Here is a 28,000-nt window from a genome sequence, read left to right as displayed (position 1 = left end):
AATTAGAAAAATGTTTATTTTAAATAAATAATCGAAACTATAAGTTATGCTTAACTAAGACTATTTAGTTTTTAATAAAAAAAAAGAAACTATGCAAATTAAAACTTTGAAATAAAAGAGTTTGAATTTTAGTAAATAAATAAAAACGACAGTTTACCTAAAATTATTAAACTCAAATGTTTGGAACTTTTGTAAATCGTAAAAAAGAAAACTTAAATGCCAATATTTTCTACTTGTACCTTATATAAAATGGTAGAATAACTTGTTAGTTCTAAAGCTTTTATTTTTTTATTTAGCTAAACTAACTTTAAGGAAATTTTAAAACAACATATTAACTATTTTCTTTTAAGCTTAAAAACACATCAACAATGTTAGTTTGAGTTTAGAATACGAAATATTTTAACTTCACGTTACAAATGACTTTTTTCTACATGATGCTGCAAGCGTCTTCTTCTTCGGAGTCACTGACGACTTCTTCATCCGACAGAAAATCTTTCCTCACCTCGCTGGACGGCGCGTCCTCGGCTTCTGAACTTTTTGCGCTTTCCGCCGAAGTCAAGTGAGGAAGTGAAGCTTTGTTCGACTCGGGTTGTTCGCCGTCGTTTTTAGCCACACTTTTCCTGGATTGCTGAACGACCGTCCTGGAGACTTCCTGCAAAACTTTGTTGGCCGCCTGTGAAGTTAAACAGAGTATTTTATATAAGATTAAAAATTGAGTTTGAAAAACAAACGAAAATGTGCGGTAATCTCGACAAGCCTACCCCCAGTATTTATCCGACCTGTAAGGCAAACGTGTTCTCGATGCTCTTTGCTTCGGCTGCCGGTTCGTTTACTGGCTCGTGAACGCTGTGGAACCTTTTGACCGATTTGTTGTTGTTGTCCATGTCAGTCATCTGTTAGAAATATTTTTGAAGGTTATCATTACTTTGATGATTAATTATTATTTTGAACTGGGTATTCGAGAACTTTAAAAAAATCAACATTCAGGAAAACTTAAAACGACTTAAAAGAAATATTTATATGTTAAAGATGACAATAAAAGCTAGATAAAAGAGAGAAAAAAATTTGACTGATGTGCTAATTTAAAGCTATGCTTAACTTTTCTAGAAGGTAGACTAATAATAGGTAAAAATTACTTTTTTGTGGGCAAGCAAAGCTTGGTTTTTAGCATGAAGGACTTCGTTTTGGCTAATTGCATCGTGTAGCGATTCCAGCTGATCTTTCATATTGCCAATTACTCCTAAATATCCAGAACTGTGATGTAAAACAACTCTATTGAAATAAGAATTAACATGTCTACATGTCGCTAAAACAAAACAGACTTCAATACAAACAATAATTATTATTTAAAGCAACAAGACTTTTAATTAATCAAAACACATACCAGTCTTTCTCGGCCCACTCGACAACGCTGGTGAAGCAAGATCTCAACCTTTGCAGTATGGCGAGGTCCAGCGTGACATTTCCGTTGCTCGTGTCGCTGATGGTGGCTTGCACCGACCTGATCAGCCGGTTCAGCGAGTTGATGTCTTGCAGGACCAGGCATATCAGCAGCGCCCACTCCAAACAAAACGCTTCCAACATCAGCTCCAGTAAGTACCTATAAAGTATTTTTTTATTAATTAATAAAATTCAAAGGAAATCTATAAGGTCACAACTTAATCATAAACGACATTAACTAATTGAACACATTTTCAAAAATGCTCAAATGTTTTATTTAGAAACATTAAGAAATATATCTACTAAAATGTTTAAACTAAACCTCAACTGAGTTTCTGACTTCGGAGTGCCGCGAGTACTTTTCTTCTTCTTTTCGTTGTACTCTGGAAAGCTGTTGATGCTGGTCGTCGTGAACTGCCGCTCGAATTTATTTTCGTCGTGATACTCCGACGCCGTCTCGCTGAAGCCAATGGTGTCGAGGTTTTGTTGCGATGACAACGACCCCTTCCTATGCACCGACATGGCGACCACGCTTTCGTACGAGTCGAAGTTGCGGTTTTCGATTGATTCAAGCGACGGGTAGTCTGCAGTTGCGAATGATTGTTTAGTATTTATAACTGAATAAAAAGTTCATTATGCTGTTTTATTTTTTCCGAGTGTATAAAAGTTAAAACTTGAAATAAGTGTTCAATTTTAAATTAAGATTTAACTTCAAACCATGTAGTCAGGTTTTTTTGAACAATAAATTTATATTGCAATGTTCAAATACTATCAATTACTATTAAAAAATCTAGTAGCATATGTACTTAAAAACAAATTTATTTTAAAAGAGTAAACATTTTGTTAAATTTAAACTTTATAAGTTTAAAGCATTTGATAAGAACTAATTTAACTTTTAGAAAGAAAACAGGGTAAAAATAAAAATTTAAACTAACGGCTTAACGATGAGCCAAGTTTTTTGGGTGACATTTTTTTAAGATTGAGTTGGGAAAATGACGATGCTAATGATGAAGCAGTGGCTGTGAATATGTATAAAAATATTTTCTTTAGGTTTTCAAAAACGAATAACTATTTTAATCTTTTAAAAATAAATAAAAACATTTTTTTAATAAAATGAATATAAAATAAATTAAGATTTAAAAACTTGCAACGTACATATATGCTCAAAACTAAACAAATACATCAAAATTTAAATGTGTCTTCATGTCTGTGGAACAAAACTTATTGTTATGATCGAGATTTTTAAAAAGTACTAAAGTATTTATTAAAAAAATTATTTATATATATTTTTCTGCAAAATATATTATAATTTTTTTTTATCTTATTAAGAAGGATAATTGTTGTAGCAGTAGAGTAATAAGTTAGCTTTTTAACTTACAACTAGAACTCATGCTTGAAACAGTATCTTCAGGAAACGGCCACTCAAAATCTTCGTGCAACGCTTTCAAGCACAAAACTGCATTATCGACCCTACAAAGTAATTACACAATGAATATAAAACTTTTGAATCTGTCAGTTTGAAAGATTCAAGAATGACCATATTGAATATTTTACTTAAAAACTTTATGTAATTTTATTGTTTCTTACATTAGAGTAAAAATCGTCGTTTTTATCCTGTTTAACATATAGTTCTGAATAAAACAAAACTCTAATAACAAAACATACGAAAAACTAACGTTTAAGAACTTGGAAATAAGTTATAGTAAAAACAGGTTTCGTACGCAAAACTTTGCAATTTTAGCCTGAAATACAACTGTTCCACCCATTATTTTCCCTAGCCCTTGGTGAACTTACAACAAAATGAAAAAACGTAGCCTATTAGTTTATCTAACAACATAGGCCTGATTTTAATATTACATAAAAATGTGGAATAAAATAGTAACTATTTTATTATGTGTTTCAATCTCACTAAAATTGCAGCTACAAATTGCTGCTTATTCAGAAATAAATTAACAATATTATATGTTTTGATTTTTAGAAAACAAATAAAGAAATTAAGAAAGTTAAAATGAAAACAAACTGATTCTCAAACTTCTACTTTAAATTTACAAATATTTAAATGTTTGTACTCACAAAACCAGGTACGTACAGACATTGTCTTAATTTTATTAAAATTAATGCTACAAACCAAGTGTATATTTTAAAAGATATTTATAGTTATATAATACAAAAAAAATAATTGTCAAATTTTTTTTTCGAAAGTAAGAAAATTACAAACACTTGAATTGAAAAATCCTGACATTTTTCAAATATTGCCAAATAAACTGATTTATCTAGACTTAGCCTAACACCTACGGACCAGAAATAATTATAATTAGATTAAACATAATTACCTAGCAGCTCTATTTCTTTCTTTTCTGAGCCAAGGAACTAGTTGAAAATCTACGTGAGCTGCAAATTTGCCCAACGAATGAATTTTGTTTTCAGACAACATTTTTCTTGCCTGACATTTTCATTACGGTTAAGTATTCATTAACTTATATACAATACACAGTTAATAATTTATATGGCTTGAAAACTATTTGCTTCACTAGTTTTAAATTTTTTGTTTGGGAAATCTTTATTATGTATGTTTAATCAATCAAACAGTATCAAATAAATCAAAACCTTTCTCGCTAGAAAAATATCAATGAAATAATGTTCAGCGCAATCGTTTTGTTCGGAAGGCTGTTGCTTCTGCTTAGTAACATCTGTATTAGTCGACCTATGAGGGTAACATTTGTGAAAAATTATTAAATAAAATCATTTTTTAAACGTACATGACAATAACTATTTTCATATATTTGAAATAATTTAAAACATAAATATACCATTTATTAAGTTTCAAAACAAAATTTAAAAAACTACACCAACACTGACTGTATATAACTTTATATTCAGTATAAAAACAAAACTACAAATCTAAAAAAATTTAAAACCTATCAATCTTTTTTTAAATTAAATTTAACAAATGAGACTACACTTTATAAACTAACAAAACAGTACCTTCGTGCTGTTTTTGGTGAAGAATTGTCACTCAACGGGTTGCTTGTTGTCGCAACCAGAGGTCTGTAGACCACTTGCTCCTTTGAAATAAAAGTTTTATAATTCGTTATTAAAATATTCTTTTTAACTAGGCAAGTTAAAGCTATAAGTTATTTTTAAATTTCTTAGTTTTATATAATTGTATAATTGAAAAAAAAAGACTAAAACAGTTCGAACTAAATAGAGCTTCACGACTTTTTCATTTCAAACAACATTTAAAACTTACAGGCTGATACTTGCGAATGTGGTTTCCCTGGAAGAACTGGGATGCGGATTGCGTGTTTTTGCTGAAAGAATCTGTTCTGGTCAGCGTGGGTGGGGGCGAGGTTGGTATGGGAGATTTGATGTCCAGACTTTTTGTTTTCGCCAAACTAAATAAAAATAGTTACGTCATAAAAAGTACATAATGTACATGAAAAATTTTTGCAGAAGTATTGTTTCCTCAATTAATACCCAAGTATCTCGTCAATATTTTTTATTGGACTTCAAATACTAGTTTTAGTAAAGCTTAAAACTTTTGTTTATCTTTTTTGTAAGACTTAAGTATATTTTTACTATGCTTTTTGGTTATATACACTAGTACTCTGTAGTTGTAACTTATTTAGAGTTATACTAAATTTTATTGTATTTATCTAAGAACTATACATTTAAACATATAAAGTCTTTAAAATTTCTCATTGTATAGTTAAACTATTCTACAACTTCTTCAATTTAAAGTCAAAATTGGTAAAACGCAACCATGACTCGAAAAGAAGAATCTACCCGAATTTGAAACCGGTGTCGGTGTCAACGGTTGGTATGTAGGCGGTGCTGGGTGACACAGCCGGATATATGTTTGAATTTATCAGCGTTGGATGCCGAGGCACTGAACTTATGTCGCCATCACCTTGAAAATAACATTGATGGCTATTACATTACTTCAAAAACCATTATTTAAACTGATCTAAAGTTATTTTACAACGTTTTTTTCTTTAATATATAACTTATTTTAAGGATAAACACCATAAGAACAACATAACTTGACCGCTTATAGTTAAAGTTATAAAAAAGTACGTATGACTAAAATTCACTAATGTAAAAAAAAAACAAGTATTATCGTAGTAAAACTTTTTTGTAAAACTAAGACATTTATACTGATTGTTTAACAAAAAAAAAAGTATTAGTAGACGTCAATAATAATTTACAATAATACAACGGTCAATATTCACGACTTCAAGATTTAAAAAAATATTTTATAAGTATGCAACTATGTTTGTGTTATTATTATTTAAATTAGAATTTAGTAAAAAACAGTTTTCATTTTCTAAAGGTCTCTACTTGTTTCGATCTCTAGGAGTTAACGCCTTAATATATTGTGTTTTATATAAGTTTTTTAAGATTTATTTAGATTTTTTTAAGTTTTAAAGATTGTTATTTCAATCTCTGTTTAACTTATAACTCAGTTTTTGATACTAAAACATTTTATTTATATTAGTATTTTTGATATGTTTTGAAATTAAAAATGTTAAGTCAAAAGCACTTTAAACAAATAAATTATTGTATTCTCTGCTTGTGTTTAAACTGGTATATAAAAAAGGTAAAAAAATAACAAAAAATAAATACTGAAAGCTGTTCACAATGCTACACAATTTAAGTACCGATTGCTCGAAGGAAACGGACGATTTCGTTGGCGAGAGTCCACTTCTGCATCTGGATGGCTTTATCGAACAACCTGGTCGCATCCTGCCTGGCCACCGACAGAAGCTCCAGGTTTTGCAGGATGAGGAGGTAGGAGGCGGCCGTTCGCAGCTGGTCCGTTTGCAGGCACTCCTGGAAGAGAATAACGAAAAAGTTGTAATAAAAACATGTCATTCGAATAAGAATTGAATTTTTTTAGCAAATCTCTTTTTAAGGTTTTTTTAAGAACTGATACAATTTTTTCAACGGTTTTTTAAACAACATTTTTTTAAACATGAACGAAATAAAACAAATTTTCCACTCGCTTCGAAAAGCTCCTTCGGGCTGCCGACGTAGTTGAACAGGTACTCCCACAAGGCGATCTCAGTTTTTCTCGCGCAATGCACCACCGTCATGTGGTACTCGGGAAAATTTTCAATAAACTTCACGACGGTGGGGAGAAGCGGATCCGGTATTGGCTCCGACGCCGTGGCTTCTTCCTCTAACACCTACGATACAGTGATCAATATATATAAAAAATTGTAGGTTTCTGTTATGTTTAATTATCTAAAGTAATCAAAACCTAAGCTGAAGTAACACTTTTTCTAAACAATACAATTTGTTTGAATTAGTCTAATAAAATAACAAAACACTTAATGTAGTATAAATCTTTAAATTGATTCTCCAAGAAAGATTTGAAGACATTTCGATGAAAAATGAATTAAATAGTTTTGATCAATCAATTTTTTATAAAATATTATACATTTTTATTAAAACTTTTTGATAAATGAAATCTAAACTGCTTAACATAGAAGTTGCCATATAGTGGATTTTTTAAACTTTCATTGTATATCGATATCATTATCTATTTATACATAGTCTAAAAGACTAGCTTTAAAATATATTGTCAGTAAAAATATAATTTATTGTTTAAAAACTTAAATTGAAAGTTAACTTATATAAAAAATAAGCTTAAATTATGTAATACACACTCTTATTTATATATAATTTACATAACATTTTGAATTAATAAAATTGGCTCACAATTAATAAGATTAAATTCAATGTTTACAAATGAACTTAAACAATTTTTCTTCTAATCAACTGAAACTGAAACCTCATGCAGCAGAAGCTCGAGAACGTGGGGAAAGCAGGACAGGGATGTGCAGGTTCGAGCCAACTCGAGAGCGTGAAATTCAAGATTTCTTCGCAGAAGTTGACACAATATCTGTTGAATTATACTTCAAATTATTATTTTTGTCTGGCATATTTTTTATGAATTATGATATGAAGCAGTCGTTGTTGATGAAATTATTAGCTCAATGTTTTAACTTAGAAATTAATATAACAATACTAACTTACCAAAAAAATATTCAGCATTTTATATAAACAACACGATTAATAGATACGGTTCAGTTACTGCAAAATATATGCTTAATTTTACAGAAATATAGCTACAAATTTAATTTTAATAATAGTGTAAGTACAAAAGTTGTGTAAGTAGTTTTTGAAAACATATCTAACCTTTTGTAGAAAAATTTCACAATTGTGATCAATGTAAGAGAATGATTCAATACATGAATTATATACAATTATATTGTTGTCATTATTACTTTGATTTTTTGACCCGACTATGTTTTGATAATGAGACTGTAAAATTTATTAATGTTAGGCTTGTCAATTCTTTAATAAAAAATTTAAAGACAGTTCATTATAATTATTATAATTACTTTTTAATAAGTAACACCTTAAGAATATTTAGTTTTTTTAAGCATTTTAATAATTTAAATTTGAAATATAAACTTAGCATATAGTTAAAGTATTTTGAAACAATCGTAAAATTTTTAAGCGCATTTTTAGCTATTTCTACAAACAAATCAACATATAGCTTATCAAATAAACACAAATTTTGAGCACAGTTATTATCACCATTCATTATAAAGTAGCTTTAAAAAAATAGTACGCATTTGTCTGAAAAATACTACAAGTTATAGTCATTAGCTTTAAATATTATGTTAATTCTGAATAACTTTTTAATCTCTAATTTTCTTGAAACTATGTGATATCTTTTTATAAAAAGTGCTTTTTAGACCAAAGTAAAAAATATATATGATTGGGGAAAATTTTGCTTAAATATAATTTATTGTCCTCAGTAAAATTTAAGCTGTTTATTTTCTAAATAAACAATGAAATCAAAAATTAAAAAGTAATAACTAACAAATAAATACAGTGTGGTAAGCAATGAAAATCGAAAAAAAAAGTGCAAAGTTTTATAAACAAAGTTATTAATAAATGCAGCTTTTATCAATAACACTATATTTCGACTAACCTTACTACAAATACTAACGCACTCTCCAAACCACAAGCTTTATCGCTGCGCAAATTAAAAAGTGTACAACAAGATTATCAGATAAAGTTTCTGCTTTTTACGCACACACAAACAAAATAAAACTGAAGTGTTTTTCCGTAGCACTCAGAACTTTAAACTGGCTGGCGATGCCATGCTATGCCGAATTCGACCGCGCAATTCCTTTGTGTTAATTGCAAATACACCGGCACTGAACCATTCCGTGCTACAGCGTGTGTGCGCATACATCAAGTGATAAATCTTATCTTAATTCATCACACTCACGCTGTAAACACTTTCGATGTTTTTTGTTTTAAACACAGTTTTTGTTTTTCTGACCAAACTCATAAAACAAACAGCTTAATGTCAGTTATTGATATTTATTTTTTTTTTTTCTTATTAATTGAATTGGCCTGAATTACTTTTAAAGTTTTCTTTTTTTGATTCTCAAAAAATTTCCTATAGCAAGTTCAACTTTTAAATTTAAAGTATAAAAAAAAGACACTAAATGTTCATGTTAAGCAATCAAGTTTAAACACCAAAAGCAAATTTTACCGAGCGCATCACAACTTTTCTTAACCAATTAACAACTACTTTTCAACACAAACACCAAATCACAAACCAGTTCAGAAAAAAATTAAGTAATTTAAAACAAAAAACATTCAAACCAGTTCAGAGGTGACTCCCAGCACTAATGCCTTGTCGTACATCACGGACAGCGGGTAGCAGTCGTCCATGCTGAACGTGATGGTAACCCGCTTGATCGGCTGCTGCTTGTCCCGGTACATCTTCTTCTGCTTGGACTGCTTGGATATGAGGGGCAACCACACCTTCACCCCGATGCTGCCGCAACCTATCCACAGCGCGTCAGTCAGGTGGATCTTGTTTCTGTTACGGAGATTTTTTTTGTTGTTTTTGTTATATTTTTCCTTGAAATAAAGTTGAGAAATCTAGTTGTTTCAACTTAAAAAAAAAGTATACAGCGTTTTTTATGATGAAAAATTTTATTTTAGTTATATATTAATATTTTTTTATTTAAATTTTATGTCACGACTGATATGTTTTTGCTCGAAAGTGCAGTAAAATTAACAAATTTTGCAATTTGAAAAAGCATTAATTTAATATAATCCATAGAATTCCCACAGCTCGAAGCTCAAGTTTAATCGACCGTTGGAAAAACATTAAGAAGCTAATCAGGTATTTAGAGAAAAATCACAACTTTATCTGATATTATCTGAACTTGCTCAACGTTATGGTTACGTTTCCAATGTTACAAAGAAAAAATTGTTCAACATATCAAACACGGCATAATTACAAATTAAACGATGTGCTGTGGTGTCTGCTACCAGAAGCTACATGTGTTACGTTACCGCCTTTATTACATACAAAAAAGTGCAGTTGCCTAATTTTACAATTAGATACTTTGATATATGTATTAAGTTCCAAGGTAAACTTAATTAACTGTATATAAATTAATTCTGCTATCTTACTTTTAAGGAAACATGGGTGGTAAAAACAAAATAATAAATTCTTTTTGAAATTATATTTGAGAAGTCAAAACATAAAAACTAGGATAGGCTTTAAAATTATATTTTTTCTTTAATTATTTTTTTTTACAACTATTCTTTTTCTGTAATATACAGGGTCTGTTTTAAAATTTACTCAACTCATGTATTTACGAAATAAAATACAAAAACTTAATGGTATATTAAACTTTGATAAAACTAACATAAATAATAAAACAAACTTATTTTTCTTTTCTGTTGTCCAAATGTTTTCAACACACGAAGCCAAGACTTTTGGGTGTGAAAAATTCATAACTTTACTGAGTTTATTTTGACCCAAGTTGGTATCTTCAATTTGATGTAGCCAGATAAGTCGACCTAAACAAGACTTTTTAATTATTATTCTTTTAAGTTTCTAATTAAACATAATTTAAAGGAGTTTCTTTTGCGGTAGAGTTTTTAAAGACATAAATATTCAGTTATTAAGTTCAGTTATATAAAACTTTATGATAAGTTGAACAGTTTTGAAAACTTTTCATTTCCTTTATAAGTTTTTTTTATTTTCATTCGTAAAAGCAGACCAGTAGCCCTTAAAGCATTTATTTTTTTTAAATATAATAAACAAAACATAAACTAAAAGTTACATTAAATAGCAAAAAAAAAAACAACAATACACGCAACATTCTTCCTTTTTTATAATCTAATAAGCTTTGAACTTAGACTTGAGTTCAAAAAATAACGCCTAAAACAAAATTGTGTCACCAGTTAACATACCAGCGACGTTCAGCAGCAAAACTCTCGTTTCCCTCTGCTCCAAATTGACACCAGGGTTGTGGTGACTCAGGTTTCCCGCCATCGAGTGACGCCTGGTGGCCGAATCCAGGTGCAGTGACGTCATAGTGACCGAGACGACCGACGTCGGGAATATGACGTAGTGACCGATCTGTATGTCTTGCAGGTGTCGCAACTTGGCTGTGGCGTGGTGCTTCCTGGATTGCGAAAAACAATGAAAAAAAATTAATTACTGTTGTGATTTTTGTTTGTAAACTTTTGATGATTAATTACAAACAAATATTGAGCAATTAAAATATTATTTAATTACTTAACTTTATTCTTTTATAACATGAAGACATTGGTAATCTTATTTACATACAAACATTAGTTAATCGTTACTATTAATTATTTCATAACTAAATTCAAATTTCTCCAATCATTTACCATATTAGAAACATTGAGCCGTCCTTAGATTGGTAATGCAAAATAAGTATTTTTTCCAAGTAAAATACTTATATTTACTTTAAAACAGTTAAGTTTATTGTAAGCACCTTAGTAAAAATATTCTAAAAAACTTCACTATATTTTTAACAAACTATAGCGTGAGTATTTTTAAAGACCTCTAACTAATACTTTGTTAAAATAATAATTTAATAACAGTAAATACAATTAAATAATATAAACTACTTAAATGGACTGTATTAAAATACATTTTATTAAAGTATATTCAATTAGTATCCTTTTTGTACCTTCAATTGTAGAAATAATAATTTTAAAGCATAGTATTTATAGTGTATAAAAAAATAATGTCTGTATTTAACAAATTTAGAACAAACAGAACTTTAGTACAACTATCGAATATAAAAGCATTGCTGTTTAAATCAATTAAAACAAGTATCAAAACTTAAGATGTATCTTGATAAATAACAAACAGGCTTATTTTTAATTCAGTGGTAAAAATAATTGGAAACAACGTAAACAATATAAAAAAAATAATTATAAATAAGTTTTGAACTAATAATGAATATAATATTTAGATAGTTTACAAACTGCACATTCCAGTTACAAAATCTATTTAAAAGTTTATACTAAAATTTTAATTTGCTTAGTACTTAAATCATTTAAGAATGAAGAATTACTTAAACAGAACTTTTTAAAATTATAATTAATATTTTGAAAATTTAATTTCGCTATATTTACTAAGTGATTTTTTATATTTTAAGTTAAAAATATCTGTGTTCAGAAAATTTTTGTATCTTGTTTTTTGAAACTTTAAAACCTTCGGTAAACAGTTTTTTTTAACTTTCATCAAAATTAAATCTCTCAGAAAAAAAAAATTGAGATTAAAATACATTTTGTATTGAAAACTAAAAAATACAAAAACATGCGAAACACAATATTTTCAAACGTACAGTAGTAACTGCTGTTTACTTTTTACGGAAATTACAGCAAATTATGTCATTAGAGTTTACAATAGTCGGAAGAACAAACTAATTTTATCTGAAAACTGCCATGGAATTTGAGAATATAAATATAACAAATGTTTTTCATCTATACTAACGACGTGGTTTTAAAGAACATTATAAAAAGCAAACTTTCAAAACTTAAACAGTATAATCATTATAAATAATGACTATAAGTTACTTGTAATTTGTAGAAACTTTAAATTATTATGATACTTGAGTTATCAAATAAAATATCAATCATGTAATTATTTTAAAAACTCAAAAATATGATAGAGTTTAGCTTTTAAAAGAATTTGGTAACTAAATTGTAAACTATGTTGTAGCTTCGATTTTTACTTTTGTTTAATATCATTTAAGTAAATATCTGATTTTTTTAAGTATACGAATGGCTCAGTTTTTGATTTAACTTATAAAGGTGTAATTTATAATAGGTTATCGTGCTTTAAAGCAAATATATACTTTTTAAGTAAACGGTCAAAACTTTAATATTTGAAATTTACTTTTTCAAAAACATAAACGTTTTTTTTAATTGCAATTTGTAACTCCATTACCCCAGCTAGTGTTTATAATCGTAAAAATAATTTTTCACTTGTTAAACTTGTTTTTGTAGTTAAAATACTTTTATATCTAAGTAATTGTAAAAATTCAAAAAACAAATATCATGTTCAAAAAATATTAGATCGAACTTGATTAGTAGTATTATGGCAAACTTAAAAAAATCAAGTAATAAAGTTTTACTTTTAAAATGATCTAATAGTTTAAACCATTTCTTAAGGCTTTAAAAAGTATTCTTAATATATATTTCTACAAAATGCTAATACTATTTGTAAACATACATTTATTTTAAAGTTATTTTAGTCACCCAGAACTTTTCATTTGATTTTATATTAAATAAAATAATTCTATATAATTAGTTTATATTAAAATATCGCATTATTTATTTCTAAAATCTTATTTTTATAAACTCACAATAAAATTTTACAATTATTCTCAGAGTGGTATTTCAAAATTATAGTCTAAAAATATCAATTTTATACTGTTAATAGTGTGTAAGTTTGCAATTAAGATCAGTATTTATCAAAGTGTGCACTTTTGCATAGTAGATAGTGTGGACAGAAGTTATCTATTACACAATGATTTTTTTTTTCAATATTAAAAACATTTTTAAAACAACCGTTGTTTAAATATATATAATTTTTTGAAAAGCTTTGATGGTTCATAACAAGCTTTTTTAGTCTACAAAAAAAAAAGACAATTTAGATTAAAAACGCTTTAAAAAATTAATTTTACAATTTTTTTAATGAGTAGAACTGATAGCTAACGTTATAAGTAGTTTTATGTTTTTGTAAAAACTATAACAAAAATAAATCAGTTTAAAACTGAAAAAAACTAACTGTGTATTGTCTTGAACTATGATGTATATCTTTATTTCTCTTGAAAGGGTGAACACAAAAATAAAATTTTTGAAAACATTGATAAGAAGAATCTGTTTAAAATATTTGTTGACAAAATAAGTAAATAAAAGCTTCTAAAAAATTTAAAGAGCTTACTTTTACAAAATGTAAACATTGAAACCAAAGAATGTAGAAAATTTAAAATCAGCATTCAAAAGGTAATATGTTGGACTATGAAAAAATAAAGGGAAACTTAATAAACTTTATTTAACACAGGCAATAATAATTAAACTAAAACCTGTGAGTTGACTTTTGTGATGCAGGCGAAGGAATTGTCGAGGTTGGCGTGACGAGGGTAAATTCTAATTTCTTCCTGATTGGACGACAACGTGTAACATGCAACCACTAAAAACGACCCCCACCAAGTCATGCCACCTTGTAGATTGATTAAACAGAACATATATATAAATATATTGAGATGATATTAAAATAGATAAAAATTTCAATTTTCTTATCATATATACATCACGTTTCCCATATAATGATATAATTTTAATGGCAAAAATTATTACGAGCATACCTGTCACAACCATGTCTCTTTCTTGGATTATGTTTCCGAAAACCTTCCACTTTCTGCCTTGCAAAGAGTAGTGAGCGATTCCAAAATCGCCAGCTATGGCCAAGTAAGAGCCAGTATGGTCGACTGTGGCAAACTGAAAAAAAAATAAATAGATAAAAAATATCAAAAAAGACCAAAAAACATTAACTTTTTTTAGTTTGTAACGTTCAAAGCTGAATAACAGCTAATTTTTATTGTAAACAAAAGCTTACTCGTATAGGCCAGTTATTCGGTAAATATGTACTAGGATACGGTATGATTGTCCATTGCTTATTGCCGACTGAGTTCATGTCCGATGGATTTCTCGTTTCGTTTTCAGGTCCAATTTTGTCTGAAGAACTAGTGAAGTCAAACCTAGAAACAAAAACACCTCGTTTACTACAAAAAAAACAATGATTTTTGATATACTTAAATGAAAAACATTAATCTATACTATTATATAAAAATTCGCAGTAGTTTTTTTTTCACTTTAATTTTTTTCAACTTGTTTTCAAGCTATATGTTGTTATTAATTAAAGCCTTAATTAACTAAAAAAACACTACTTTTAATACACCACTGTCATCTTTTTAAATAGATTTTATTGAATGAAACAGGAACTACCTATTTTTATAACGTACTAAATGAAGTTATAGAATAAGTCAATTCATACAACTTCAACCGTTAACTATTTAAAAACTAACATTTAGACATAAAGGAATAACCTATGTTTTTTTTAATACTACTATCACTGTGTACATCATTAAAAAATAAAGCAAAAAAAAATCAGTTTAAACTTCAGACAATCATAAAACCTAAATGGTTTCAAAATACTCAATATACTACTAATGCCACCTCATTTCAAAATACAAACCACCTTGCTTTGTGTTGTGAGGGTGAGAAGTGTACGGAGGAGGTGTAGTCGGACGAGTGGTGGTTGACCTGGTGCACCTTGCTGCCGTCAATGTTGCACATGTTCAGCCTGGTAGGTCGCTCGCCCACGCTCAAGTACAGCCGGTCCTCGCTGTGCAGCAGGATGTGGCTGTGGTTTGTCTGGACAAGTTTTGATTTAACAGGTTTTCAGATTGTGAATTGTAAAGTTTTAAAATGGTGGTTTGTCAGTGGTAAAATTAGTTTTTGAGTGAACATAAACAACACTTGGTTTTTCAGCTTGTATTTAAGCTTGTGTTATGTTATAGCATTAGTAAAATTGCTAGAGTAAGTCGAAGTATTAATTTTTTTTTCCTGCGTTTACTGAAATTATTTTAATAAGTTGTTTAAATGAGTTTAGTGTTTGAAAGTATATTCAAAAATAAAATTTGCGAAGTACTTAGTTAAGACTTTTTTTTACTTTTGAAGTTTAAAACAAAATATTATTACAAGTTTTTTTTTTTTTGAGTTGAAGTTATACTTTCTTCTCTCAAATAAAAAACTAAATGATGCATTTGATAACAGTTATTGACATTTTGTAAATATTATATACTAGTTGCAACAAGCCACCAGAAAAAACACCAGAAATTATCAAAAACGTATCTTAGTCTAAGTCGGTTAAACTATAGTATTTTGAAAAAAATATCAAAATATTGATAAGACTTTATGTAAAACAAACTTATTAAATATACATGATTAAAAATATATACACTTCATATAAGTAGTAATTTTTTTTCAATAAAATGTTTTGTTGCATTGTATAATATAAAAAGTTTTAGGTATTAAAATAAATAAATAAATTTTTAAAACACAACTTATGATCGTATAAAGTTAAACTTTTTTTACTATTTAAAAAAAAAAGTATCATGTTATTTTTTAACTTAACATAATAAGTAAAATATAATTAACTTAATGATAGTTACAACTTTATTTGTTAATTAGTATCAAAAGTTATTATCAGTTTTGTCATAAATCTTAATTTCTAAATGTCTTGATTATGTTTTATTGAAGTAAACCACGAAATATTTGATTTATTTAAAAGATATATACTTTAATTTATGTTAAAGATTAAAACTATATATTGTTGTAATTAGGATAATTTTTATATAATAGCAAATCTTTTCTTTGGTATTCGCAACTGGCTGTAAATTATTTATCTTAATAAAAACCAGCTGTTTCTACGAATGTACGTCATAATTGAATTTCTCACTTAATTTTTCGCACGATTTACAGAATTAAGAAAACAAGCAGCAATTTATTTAATATACGAAAAAAAAAAAAAAACAATAATGAAGTATAGGACTTACAAAAGAAAATCTAATCAAAAACTTAAAAAGCTACGAAACAAAAATAAAGAAGCGCCTCTTCTGCAAAGTAAAATTCTAGAGACTTTAAAGTTAATAAAGTACAGTGAAGGATTCTTTGACATCGACTTGTTCGAAAAAGTAATCAATAAAGCTCGTGAAAAACCTAATCCCTTTAAAACTTCATTAGAAGAAGAAAAACAAAACACCTTAATTCCTTCAGCTAGAGCGGTTAGTAACAACAACTTTCATGAAGGAACTACAATCAACTCCCAAAAGAACATTACACCTGAGAAACCGAATATATACAGAAAACCTTCTAATCGTTGGTTAATCAGGAAAAATAAAAGTTCTAGCGTTTTCAGAAAGAAATACACGAAAATAAAGACTAAAAAAGCTATGTTGCAACTTATACCGAAAAGGAAAAAGCTTAGTACTTCTTCGCAAGAGTCGTTTCAACCAAAAACTTCAGTTTTCAAAGAAACAGAAAAAGAAGAGCAAAACACAGATTGGTGGGAAACAGCAAAAAATATTCTGTACTACATAAATTCGGTTTTATTTGAATAGTATTGAGTACAAATAAACCACTAGTCTTAAGAGTCTTGATTATTTTGTTATATAAGTTCAATGCCATACGTAAAAACTTTATAAGGTGGTTTGATAATAAGTAAAACTATGTTTTATAACATAATACAAAAAAAATTTTTTGATTAATTCACGAAGTTCTGATACACAGTTATCGTTATAGATTTATAAAATACACTAGTAATCTCTATTTTTTATCTTTAATTTTTTCAAAAGTTTATTTATCAGAACTCAGTGGAACTTTATCATTAATTTAACAAAGAAAAACTAGCGTCAATTAAATAAATCAACTAGCTTGAAAAATGCTGTTATCGTTTATTAATATCAATTATAGTTACGGATAAATATTTTTTTTCAATAAAAAAACTACGAAGAAATCGATTCTGACGTATGTTTAAAAATATTTATTTATTAACACTAATTTAATTAAAAGCTAATTACAACTAATATTTTGGTAAGGGCTATTGTTAGAAATAATCTTAGTGTGTATGAAAATAAATTAATAGTATTGTATATGTAGAGTATTTATACAACTTTAATAGCTCCGTTGAAGTGTGCTAACTTTTTAACTCACAGAAAGATGTATTAGTTTTTAAAAAAAAGAGTACTGTTTAAACTTGTTATTATTATTGTATATGTTTCACATTTAATACTTTTTTTTTTAACTTAAAAAAAACGTTTTTTTCTAATCGTTTGTTTTTCAACAAACTGTTACTTTTTTTTAATACCTGACTTATACAAACTATATAGGCATATAACATCTCAACTTTGCTGATGATGGCCAAAATAAATACTGGCTAAAACTGATCAAACGAGCGCAGACTATAATCTCACAATAAGCTGACAATGTCTGAGACGTTGGGCTGTGAATGATTTAGCTGTGTCATTTTTTCAACTTAACCCACAAACGGTCGCTTCAGTACTTTGTACTTAAGCCCGCTTGTTTATGATCACAATAGCAGTTTCTCGCGACTATTCCTGCCTGATGAGTCCTAATAAGGACGAAACCGGTCGTAGGATTGTCTCGGATGCTGTTGTTGTTGATCTTGCGGTAAAGTTCATTGTTCATTATATAAACTCTTAAGATCAAACAAAACCATATATGCACACAAGTACAGTGAAAGAACTGACATTTAAACGTTGTAGATATAAAAATCAAAACAATTTTAAGAAGTCATATATATTTTTTTAAATAAGCTACATACCATGCACGGGTTCATGGCCAGGCAGCTTTTGGCAAAAGGCAGTTTTACGAGACTAGTCTTGGGCGAGTCTACGGACATGTGAAGTCCTTCAATGTTCCCGTTGGCGTCCTCAGTTAAAGATGAAGATGAATGGTTGCTGGCGAGAAGCCATAAATTGTAACCTTCAGCGCTCCAACACTGAAAAAAAAAATTAAATTCTTTAAAAATTTTTCTGAACGGTTGATAATGTAAAAAATTACTTTTATAAATCTAGCGACGTGAGCTATAATAAAAAAATTCAGAAAGAAAAATAATATTTTTAAAATTTTAAGGTAGTTTTAGCAGAATTTTTATAAGTTTTTAGAATCTACCTATGCATTATAAATTATCTGTAGTTTGTCACAAAAAAATTTACATTTTACACTATCAAATAATTCTTGTTAAGTTTATTTATATAATATACAAAATTTCACTTAATACACATCTTTATTGAAATACATCTCATGAAAACTCATATTATTATTTTTAAATAAAGCACAAGATAAAGCTGGCTTTGTAGGCCTGCAACTAAAATTTAAAAAAAGCTCCATCCTAGACGACCTTATTACTCAAAATGCTTACTATAAAAGCCCCTGTGCTTAGCAAGTTAACAAAAGTTTGAGGTTCTGCGAGTCCACCCTGCTTAAACAGTGTTTAAAGTCAATCAAAAACTACCATGGACAGAAACACTTCTTTGCACAGCCGGTGCTTGGAAGTGGACACGGGCTGATCGGCGGGTATTGTGCAGTGGAGGCAGGCCCCGAACACGCTCCATACGGACAACCCGCCCTTCTTCCACGACATCGCCAGCACGCTCCAGTCGCTCGACCACTTCAGCTTCAAAACGGGCCCTTTGCAGAAGATTTTATTTGTTAAACTATTAAAACATTATTAAAGTAAAAGTTAAAACGAAACCTTTCTTAAGGAATCACCTCTTGTTTAATGACTAACTTAAGTTGTAACGCTATCTGCCCTGCGTTGTGATAATAGTTAATAAATTTACAAAATAACTAGTTGTAAACACTGACAAGTTTAAATTTATTAAAGCACTATGACGTTTGCTTAACGACGAATTTTTAGTACAAAATGCTATTCTTGTTGTAGCAACGGTCAGTTTTTATTGTTGATCTCTGGCTGATGACATATCTTTGAATTGGAACTCTGAGTGGATTGCAGTTGAGTGTTTAAACTTTTTGTAAATTTGTTGCTTTAAAAGAAGTGCCAAATTATAGATTAAACTTTGTTGCTTATTGAAGAAATTATTAAATTATTCTTTAGCTTTATCAACTTTTTGTATAATTTTACTTGAGTTAATACGTATTTTTTAAATCACATTTGTTATTAAATATTGTTGATTAAACTGTGCTGTGTAAATTATAACCGGTTGTTTTTAGTTTAAGCTACTATTTAAGTGATTACTATACCATTAGAATGATTAAGACTAAGAGGGGCTTAAGACAAAAAAATAAGTTAACGGGTCTTGCAGATACTGAGCCATCAGTATCTGCTGACTTCAATGGCGACTCTGACTTGATATCGAACTCACAATCTCCCAGCAATATTCAAGCGACCATAAACAGCGCTCATGAAACAGAAGTAAGCGCGCAGACTAGGGAAAACAATGAAATTGTAGATTTTAATGCTTTAGATGAAGTTGACTTAGACGTTGAGGATTTAGCTCACTTATTAGAGCAAGCTAAGGTTTTAGAGAAAAAAAATAAACTAAAAAATGAACTAAAAGCAATTTATAGAAGATTAGATACCAATAAGACCATAAATGACAGCGGCCTCACCCTTAACAATCACACCTAGCACGCTTTAGGCGAAATGTCAACACAAATAAGTTTCAAGAAAAAAACTCTTGAAAATTGTAAGCTTTTTCAAAAAATTGATGCCGTACGCGATCCGGCTGTGGAGTTACGTTTTTTTGAAGACCGGTGTACGGCTTATGGTATAACATCTGAAATGGAGAAGTTTGAAATTCTCCAGAGAATTTGGCCCCGTTCAGATATAATTGACTTCGTTGAAACACATGACGAAGACAGAACGTATAGCAGTCTTGTTAACTTTTTACAAGGCAAAGGTAGCAAATTGCCTCGTATATTAGGTGCAAGTCCATCATGGCCAGAGCCAGTTCAATTCCAGGACTTGTTTTTGGCAGCTAAGCAATGGGCAAAGTCTAAAGAGGAAGACAGAATTAAATACTTTATGCACAGACATGCCCCTAATAATTTAAAAAACAAAATTAAGGAATGTTTTGGGCTTGAATATAATGAGTTTATTAGGCGCACGGAATTTATATGCGGTATTGAAGAACAGAGGGTCTTTGAAAATGCTAAAAACTTTTCATACGAACCTCAGCGATTTAAGCACAATAAGAGATACTCTTACAAACAAAAATGGCATGAGACCATTCCACAAAAAAGGGAACATTTCCGCAGTAATGAACACAATCGTAGTCAGGGGTATTTCGAGGAAGGGTATAACAAGCGCACGAATTACGAACAGAACGCGCTTTGTTACAAACATGCTAACTTGGGATATAGTGCAGACTATTGTGCTGCAGTCGCAACTTGTCCTATGTCTCCGTTAGAGCAACAACACCACCAAAAAAACGAGCTCCCGTCCTACACACAGTAAGAGGAGTTGAGGATGGGGTCAGAAAACCTCTTACAAAGATGGTTGAAGCTGCTCATTGTTTGTCATGCCATTTAGTTCCGACGAAGGTGACAAGTAAATCCACTAAAAAGCAGTCAAAAGTATCTAAGCAGAAAATTTTTGTTCCCAGAAAACCTATAGCCTTTAGATTGACTGGTCAAGTCAAGTGGTTTCATGTTCGCAAAGGTTATGGTTTCATCCATAATGAAGAGTTAAACAGTGATATTTTTATCCATTATAGTGCCATAATCAAAAATAACCCTAGAAAATTAATGAAATCAGTTACAAAAGGGGAGGTAGTTGAATTTGATGTTGTCATGGGTAGTAAAAACTTACCAGAGGCTGCTAATGTTACAGGTCCAAACAATAAACCAGTTCGAGGTTCACGGTATGCTAAAGATAAGAGACACATCTATAACAAAAGTTTCAAATTGCAGCAACCGCCTCTACGAAATAGTTACATGTACTACAGCTGCAACAAATTAAGCAATCAGCAGCAGCGAAATAGGAGACCAAATAGTTACAGAAGGTATTACAATTACGATTTGAGCCTACAACTTACAAGGAAGGATCTTAGAAGCTTCAAGCAAAGCTTCAGTTATAACAAGTATCGAGATTCTTCGTCAGAAAGAAGTGAATCTGGCTACGAGTCAGAAAAAAGTATGATCTTTCAGAACAATTCAGGACTAGGGAACGTGAAAGCTTTTGTTCCAAGGGTCGCATCGTGTAAGGATATCGATAGCTACAATAGGAAACTAAAAAGTCCCCATAAGTTATGCCGAAGCATGTAGCTCGGATGAATTCTAAGCGTTCATTCGGCGTAAGTATCTTTTTTTTTTACTGTTTTTAAGCGTTTATGTATATTTAGGGGTAGTGAATGGAAAACAACTGGTTATAATTTTATTTTCTTTCTATTTATTTCTTTGGTAACTAGTTTATTTAATGATTTATTAGTAGTTGATTTTTTTTTAGTTGTTGCAATTAAAATATTATTTTTTGTTAAAATACCTGTACAAATTTAATAAAGTTTTTCTCTTTTTTTTAATTAATTTTTCTTTTTTTTTTATATCTTCAAAAGTGGTTAATTTTTAATTTGGTACTAAAAAAAAAAAAAAAAACTGACAAGTCATGGATTCGTGACATTTTTGAAATCACCAGCAGTGTCTAGAGAAGTGTGACGAGTTGCAGGCGGGCAACCTGTTTCAGCTGCAAGAGAACAGAAGCAGTTTAATGAGTTACGTCAGTAGTTGTTTAGCAAACCAGTATGTTCGATTTTTCTTTCCTGTCTACTCATGACCTTGATGCTTATCATTGGAGCCTGGCCAAGAATGCCAAAAAAGGGTAAAAAGAAAGGAAAATGTAACGCTATCTGCCCTGCGTTGTGATAATAGTTAATAAATTTACAAAATAACTAGTTGTAAACACTGACAAGTTTAAATTTATTAAAGCACTATGACGTTTGCTTAACGACGAATTTTTAGTACAAAATGCTATTCTTGTTGTAGCAACGGTCAGTTTTTATTGTTGATCTCTGGCTGATGACATATCTTTGAATTGGAACTCTGAGTGGATTGCAGTTGAGTGTTTAAACTTTTTGTAAATTTGTTGCTTTAAAAGAAGTGCCAAATTATAGATTAAACTTTGTTGCTTATTGAAGAAATTATTAAATTATTCTTTAGCTTTATCAACTTTTTGTATAATTTTACTTGAGTTAATACGTATTTTTTAAATCACATTTGTTATTAAATATTGTTGATTAAACTGTGCTGTGTAAATTATAACCGGTTGTTTTTAGTTTAAGCTACTATTTAAGTGATTACTATACCATTAGAATGATTAAGACTAAGAGGGGCTTAAGACAAAAAAATAAGTTAACGGGTCTTGCAGATACTGAGCCATCAGTATCTGCTGACTTCAAAGTGTTACTTCTAAAAAAAAATTTTTTTTTTAAACTAACCAAGTTAAACTAGTATTACTACTTTTTAATATAAACTTTAATACACGCTAGGAAATAGACACTTTCATTGTAGTTTTTTAAAACAAGAAAAACATTTCGTGAAGTTTAATAAAAAAATTCAGTTATATAAATGACAATTTTTCGTAAAACTAACAAATGAGGAAAAAAAAAATATTTTGACTCAAAAACAAGCATTGCTCACCAACTACTTTGTTTAAAGTGGGATAGTTTTTAGAAGACAGTGAAATTTTATGAGAATGCAGCAGGGCACCTGTCATGTCATCGACTGAGTAAATATTGCACCCTCCCCTGTAAGATACTCGATTATAACCAGACCATTTTCAATAAGTTTTATTTTTTTATATTATAATATCATAACCTTAAAAGTAATGACCAAGAAGTAAAGTACTTAAAATTCTTTGCATGCATGAATAAAAAAATTGTAATAAAATTATAAGCCTATTTTTTTCAAATAAATAACTATTTATAGAAAATATATAGTGTATTAACTGAATTACTTAAACTTCAGTATATCAATTGCAAAACGTATGTGATTTCACTCATAACAGCACAAAAAGTTGCCCCTACCTATCATTGCCGAACGCCAGCATTCTGTACTTGAAGTTGACTGCGGTGCAGGTGGCATTCTGCATGTCGGGAGCCCAAACACCTTTCGCGTGCCACCTCACCGGGGCCACATTCTCGTTCTCGTCCCCTTCGCTCTCGTACAGAAGCTTCACGATGATCCTGCCCGCCCTGCCATCGTTCAGCACCATGGAGAATCCGTCCAGGAACGGGCTGCAGACCATGTCTTGCACGAACACCGACTCGTCCTTCAACGTTGAACCTTTAGTATTTAAAAAAATGTAAAATTTTAAATTTAGAAAGAATTGGTAATTTGGCTGATTGAAAACAGGTGTAGAAAATCATTTAAAATTAATTTCATATATTATTAAGTGCTCATTAGTTAAACATTTAACTTATGTTAAAACAAAAACCAGAATATTTTTGAAGTACATGTTTTGTTATTATTGTCAAGGTTGCAACTTTCTGAGTTAAAAAATTAACTCAAGTTAATAAAGTCTAAGCCCTACCACTATTAATCTATATGAACGTCAATTAATAATTTTTTTATAGTTGTTTATCGAAAAACTTCATTTTATCTTAGGTTACAGTAAAATTTTTATATGCTTTATGGTAGTTTCAACTGGCCTCAGTTTTTTAAAAGTTTTAAATTAATCTGAACCAGCATGAGTAGCCAAATTAACCCAAGTTTGCGGCAACTCCATATAATAGGTTGAAATATAAGTAAGTCATAGTAAGCTATGTTTAACAGTTTAACTTGATGTTGTATATATTAAATATAACATTTTACTTGTTTAAATACTTTTATAGCTTAAAACATTGTATCATAAAACTGTTCCAAACTTTAAAGTTTACCTTAGCAGAAGCTACACAAAAAAAGAATTAAATTGCTTTGCTACAAATTTTTGTTTGCCTAATTTTAAAAGAATAGTTGAATAACTGTTTTAATATATGAAATTTATAGTAAGGGTAAAGTTTTTTAATCTTTTTTATCTGGAAACCTTTTTAATTAATCTATTATTTTTATAAAACATAATTGCAGTTGTCCTTTTTTTTTTCTTTTTTTACAAACATAACAAACTTTTAAGTATTTGTACCAGTTTTATTTATGTTTTTTTATATTGTACAAACGGCTTTAAGTTAAACTCAAAATATATAAAACTAAACTAGATTAAGGGCATAGGAGGGGTAAACACCCTTTTTTGGTTTTTGATCTTATTTTATATAGTTTTTACTAAGCTACAAGATGCTTTTTACAGATTTAAAAAATTCAAAATATTTTTTGAGATATAGCCGGTCAAACTTGGAGGCAACAATAGGATCCTTATGGGAGGCGCAAACTAAAACGACAAATAACTAGAAATCACTAAAAATCTATCTTCTCCTACGTTTTTTGAGATAACTACCTCAAATTTTCAGGAAATGTTCCTTGTAGTATTTAGAAAATTCTATCGGAACAGAATTTTTAAAAATTAAAAAATAAAAATTTTATATCAAAATTATATTTTTATATTTTTTATATAAAATTTTTATTTTTTTTTTTTTTCAAAATTCCTTCCGACAGAATTTTCTAAATATTAAGGAACATTTCCTGAAAGTTTGAGGTAGTTATCTCAAAAACGTAGGAGAAGATAGATTTTTAGTAAAATAGTCTATTTTTGTCGTTTTAGTTTGCACCTCCCATAAGGAACCTATTGTTGTCTCCAACTTTGACCGGCTATATCTCAAAAATTATTTTGAATTTTTTAAATCTGTAAAAAGCATCTTGTAGCTTAGTAAAAACTATATAAAATAAGATCAAAAATCAAAAAAGGGTGTTTACCCCCCCCCTATGCCCTTGAAACTATTATCAATTAAAACCAACCCTGAACTGCTTGACGTCAACATATTAAAAATAGAATTTTTGTTTAATTATAAGCTCTTAACTTTTTTTTAATCTAACATTTTGTATTAAAAAAACTTAAACGGTAACATTTAAAAAAAATTGTTACTACACTATAAATTACCAGTTAGATGAACGTCCAAAGAAAACAAAATATCTTGTACGGAAATATCTTCAATAATATTTACATTAACATCCCACATTACTAGTTTTAATTTTCCATTTGTGAGTGCAACCATTAAAAACTTTTCATTGCAAGGAGAAATACTGCAAAATGTTATTAATTTATTCATATATAAAAAGTAAATTGTAATTTAAAGTTTAATTTGTTATACTGATTTTACTTCAAATATATTTTTTTAATTTTCTAGTATATTAATTTACTATACTAATTTATCAAATCTAAAACAACTATCAGTTTAAGGTTTAAGAGCAACTTAAAATTTTAGCTTTTTTTAATTATAAAAACAACCATTACCAAGAAATTTCAGAGTCACATGCAATGTCAAAAGCTAATGAAAGTCTTATGGCTGCCACAGAGTCCTTACTTTCACCTTGGTGAGTCGATCTCTGCTTGTATTTGTACAGGAAACATCCTTTACCATTTTCAATATCTTGCTCGAGCTGGAAGATCAACAGATGACCTTTGCTTGTCTGCACAAAAATATTAATTGTATTTTTAGTTTAATTTACAAAGTAAATTTTAATTTACATTATGCTTATTATACTTGATTTAATTTTGTAAAGATTTAAAAAAGTAAACTTTTTCATTCGTATGAAAAAAACTTCCTATAGAAAAACAGTTGTTGAATTACATTGCTAGCTATTAAGAGTTGCATTAAAAATAGAAACATCTTTATAACCATACTGAGTTTTTTTATAATCTTCGATAACTTTTTAAATTCATATTTAAATAGTATTTCTAAATTAATTATAAGTTATTGAATAAATCAAGATGAGTTCATTGTTACCATTCAAATAAACTTTGTTTTGGTAACAATGAATGAAATTTTTGAAATAATCCATATAAAATATTTTTGCTGTCTTTATATTTTGCTGTGATCATTCATTAACTTTAATGTACTAAAAAACCATTAAAATAAACTTAATGAATGATTAAAGCACAATATTTATACTTTTAAACTAAACTTGAGCAGTTGGTCAAAAATTAAAACAAAAATAGTAAGAGTATAGAAGACAACAAATTATTTTTATATTGATTACTTCAAAAAATAATTTTGAATAGAACACTAACTTTTTTCATCAAAGATTTTTAATTGAATGATTTTGTTATTAATTATAAAAACAAACTTAACTGGATATTCCAGGTTTTTCTAGGTTTTTAGGCAAAATGGCCACCATGAAAACATAAAACGACAATTTTTTAACATGTAAAAAAAAAACAAACAATTTTCAAAATTATTAAAAAAATAATGAGATTTTAAGCTGTCATACTGACAAAACCTGACATTTTGCAAATATTGCCTTAGTTTTAGTAAAATTATGGTTACAAAACCAAAGCCTATTTAGAAATAAATTCACAATTAAAAATATATTCAAAAATATATTCATTTTAAACAAACTTTTTTAAATTTAATCATTTGAACTACCAAATACTGGTATTTTACTAATATTACAAAACAAGCTTATTTAGCCTGACTCGTAGCAACCGTGTTTATATTTTTATATATACATAATTGGATAAAAACTTTCTTTTTTTTTTTGAGAACATAAACATTATCATTATTGTTATTGCAAGTTTATTGTCCATATGATAGACCTAGGCATCAAAACCTAGGCCACTTAAACAGAAAGAAACATAAGGAAAAAAAACAAAAATAAAACTAAAACAAAAAGTCTTTTTTTTTTAAACAAAGATAAAATCATTTTTTTAAATAATAAATTTGAAATTTTTAGATTAACATAAAAAGCAAAATTTTAATCACATTTGATTTCTCTTGGACTTTTCAATACATTAAAAAAATATGTCAATAAATTCACTTACAGTAACAGCAAGCATGCCACTGTTTTGCTTCCATTCTACTACTAGGTTTTTTCCGCATTCCTTCAAGCTAGATTTGCTTCTTTCATAATAAGCTATTTCAACACAAGGCTGCAGACAAATACAGTATTGTTAATATAAATCTAACAAATACATCAAACATCAAGCCAGAAACTAATAGAATTTTTTGAATAACTTTTTAATATAGTTATTTTACATTTAATAAAAAAAAGTTTACTTTTCAAAAAATAATTAAAAATTTTCAACTATGTATCCAACAACCTTGGTGTAAAGTTTTACTATTTTACAAATACCTTTTTTTACTACTTACAAAAATATATACAAAATATTTTACCATTCAATTTAATGTGTTAATAAACTGCTTTTGATAGATTGGGGTTAAATGTATTTTAAAAAATTAAATAAAACAAAACACCTTAAAATAAAGTTGCACCATTTTTAATAAACAGCTAAATAAAATGATTACTTACATTACAGTTCCAGATACTAATTGTAGCTTCAGTGACAACAGCAAATAGCATGTGGTACCTATTTGCTGAAACACATTGTATGTCATACTTTTTTGCTTGTTTCACATCCAGGTGTTTTATCCAACCGATAGGAAAATACATGATAGTTTTGCAAAATTTTAAATATTATAATACATTTGCT

The 28,000-nt window shown here is 28.7% G+C and overlaps 1 protein-coding gene across 3 annotated transcripts; it reads right to left on the bottom strand.

Annotated features, from left to right (window-relative positions):
- Positions 1-3: 3 nt before the first annotated feature.
- LOC145839483 (guanine nucleotide exchange factor subunit RIC1-like) lies at positions 4-28,000 on the bottom strand. 3 transcript variants are annotated; one of them, XM_082947057.1, is made up of 32 exons: positions 27,820-28,000; positions 27,332-27,439; positions 25,805-25,980; positions 25,451-25,593; positions 23,448-23,706; positions 23,062-23,168; positions 18,920-19,095; positions 18,227-18,403; positions 15,077-15,255; positions 14,438-14,579; positions 14,187-14,319; positions 13,905-14,041; positions 13,607-13,698; positions 10,747-10,961; positions 10,215-10,350; positions 9,136-9,355; positions 7,645-7,770; positions 7,238-7,348; positions 6,447-6,629; positions 6,102-6,273; positions 5,227-5,350; positions 4,691-4,835; positions 4,426-4,505; positions 4,048-4,144; positions 3,774-3,883; positions 2,819-2,910; positions 2,376-2,459; positions 1,763-2,024; positions 1,385-1,600; positions 1,137-1,254; positions 780-893; positions 4-673 (listed from the first exon to the last, which is right to left on the bottom strand). In XM_082947057.1, the coding sequence occupies exons 1-32, from the start codon at positions 27,958-27,960 to the stop codon at positions 428-430; spliced, it is 4,821 nt and encodes a 1,606-aa protein (XP_082803183.1). In that variant the 5' UTR covers positions 27,961-28,000; the 3' UTR covers positions 4-427. The 3 variants fall into 3 exon arrangements, with proteins under 3 accessions (XP_082803183.1, XP_082803184.1, XP_082803185.1); XM_082947058.1 differs by having other exon boundaries at positions 15,080-15,255; XM_082947059.1 differs by having other exon boundaries at positions 539-673; positions 762-893.

Source organism: Thalia democratica, chromosome 6 (assembly GCF_965202585.1).
Source record: "Thalia democratica chromosome 6, ktThaDemo2.hap1.1, whole genome shotgun sequence".
Lineage (NCBI taxonomy): Eukaryota > Metazoa > Chordata > Thaliacea > Salpida > Salpidae > Thalia > Thalia democratica.
The sequence above is the reverse complement of the archived record's forward strand: the minus strand, read 5'-3'. Positions and strand labels throughout refer to the sequence as shown.

Excerpts from the sequence above, each read along its gene's own strand:
- LOC145839483 (XM_082947057.1), bottom strand. The coding sequence starts at position 27,960 with ATGTATTTTCCTATCGGTTGGATAAAACACCTGGATGTGAAACAAGCA. Across the intron at positions 10,962-13,606 it reads ATAGTTCAAGACAATACACA|GAAGCACCACGCCACAGCCA; the intron begins GTTAGTTTTTTT and ends TTCGCAATCCAG. Across the intron at positions 1,601-1,762 it reads AAGTCAGAAACTCAGTTGAG|GTACTTACTGGAGCTGATGT; the intron begins GTTTAGTTTAAA and ends AATACTTTATAG.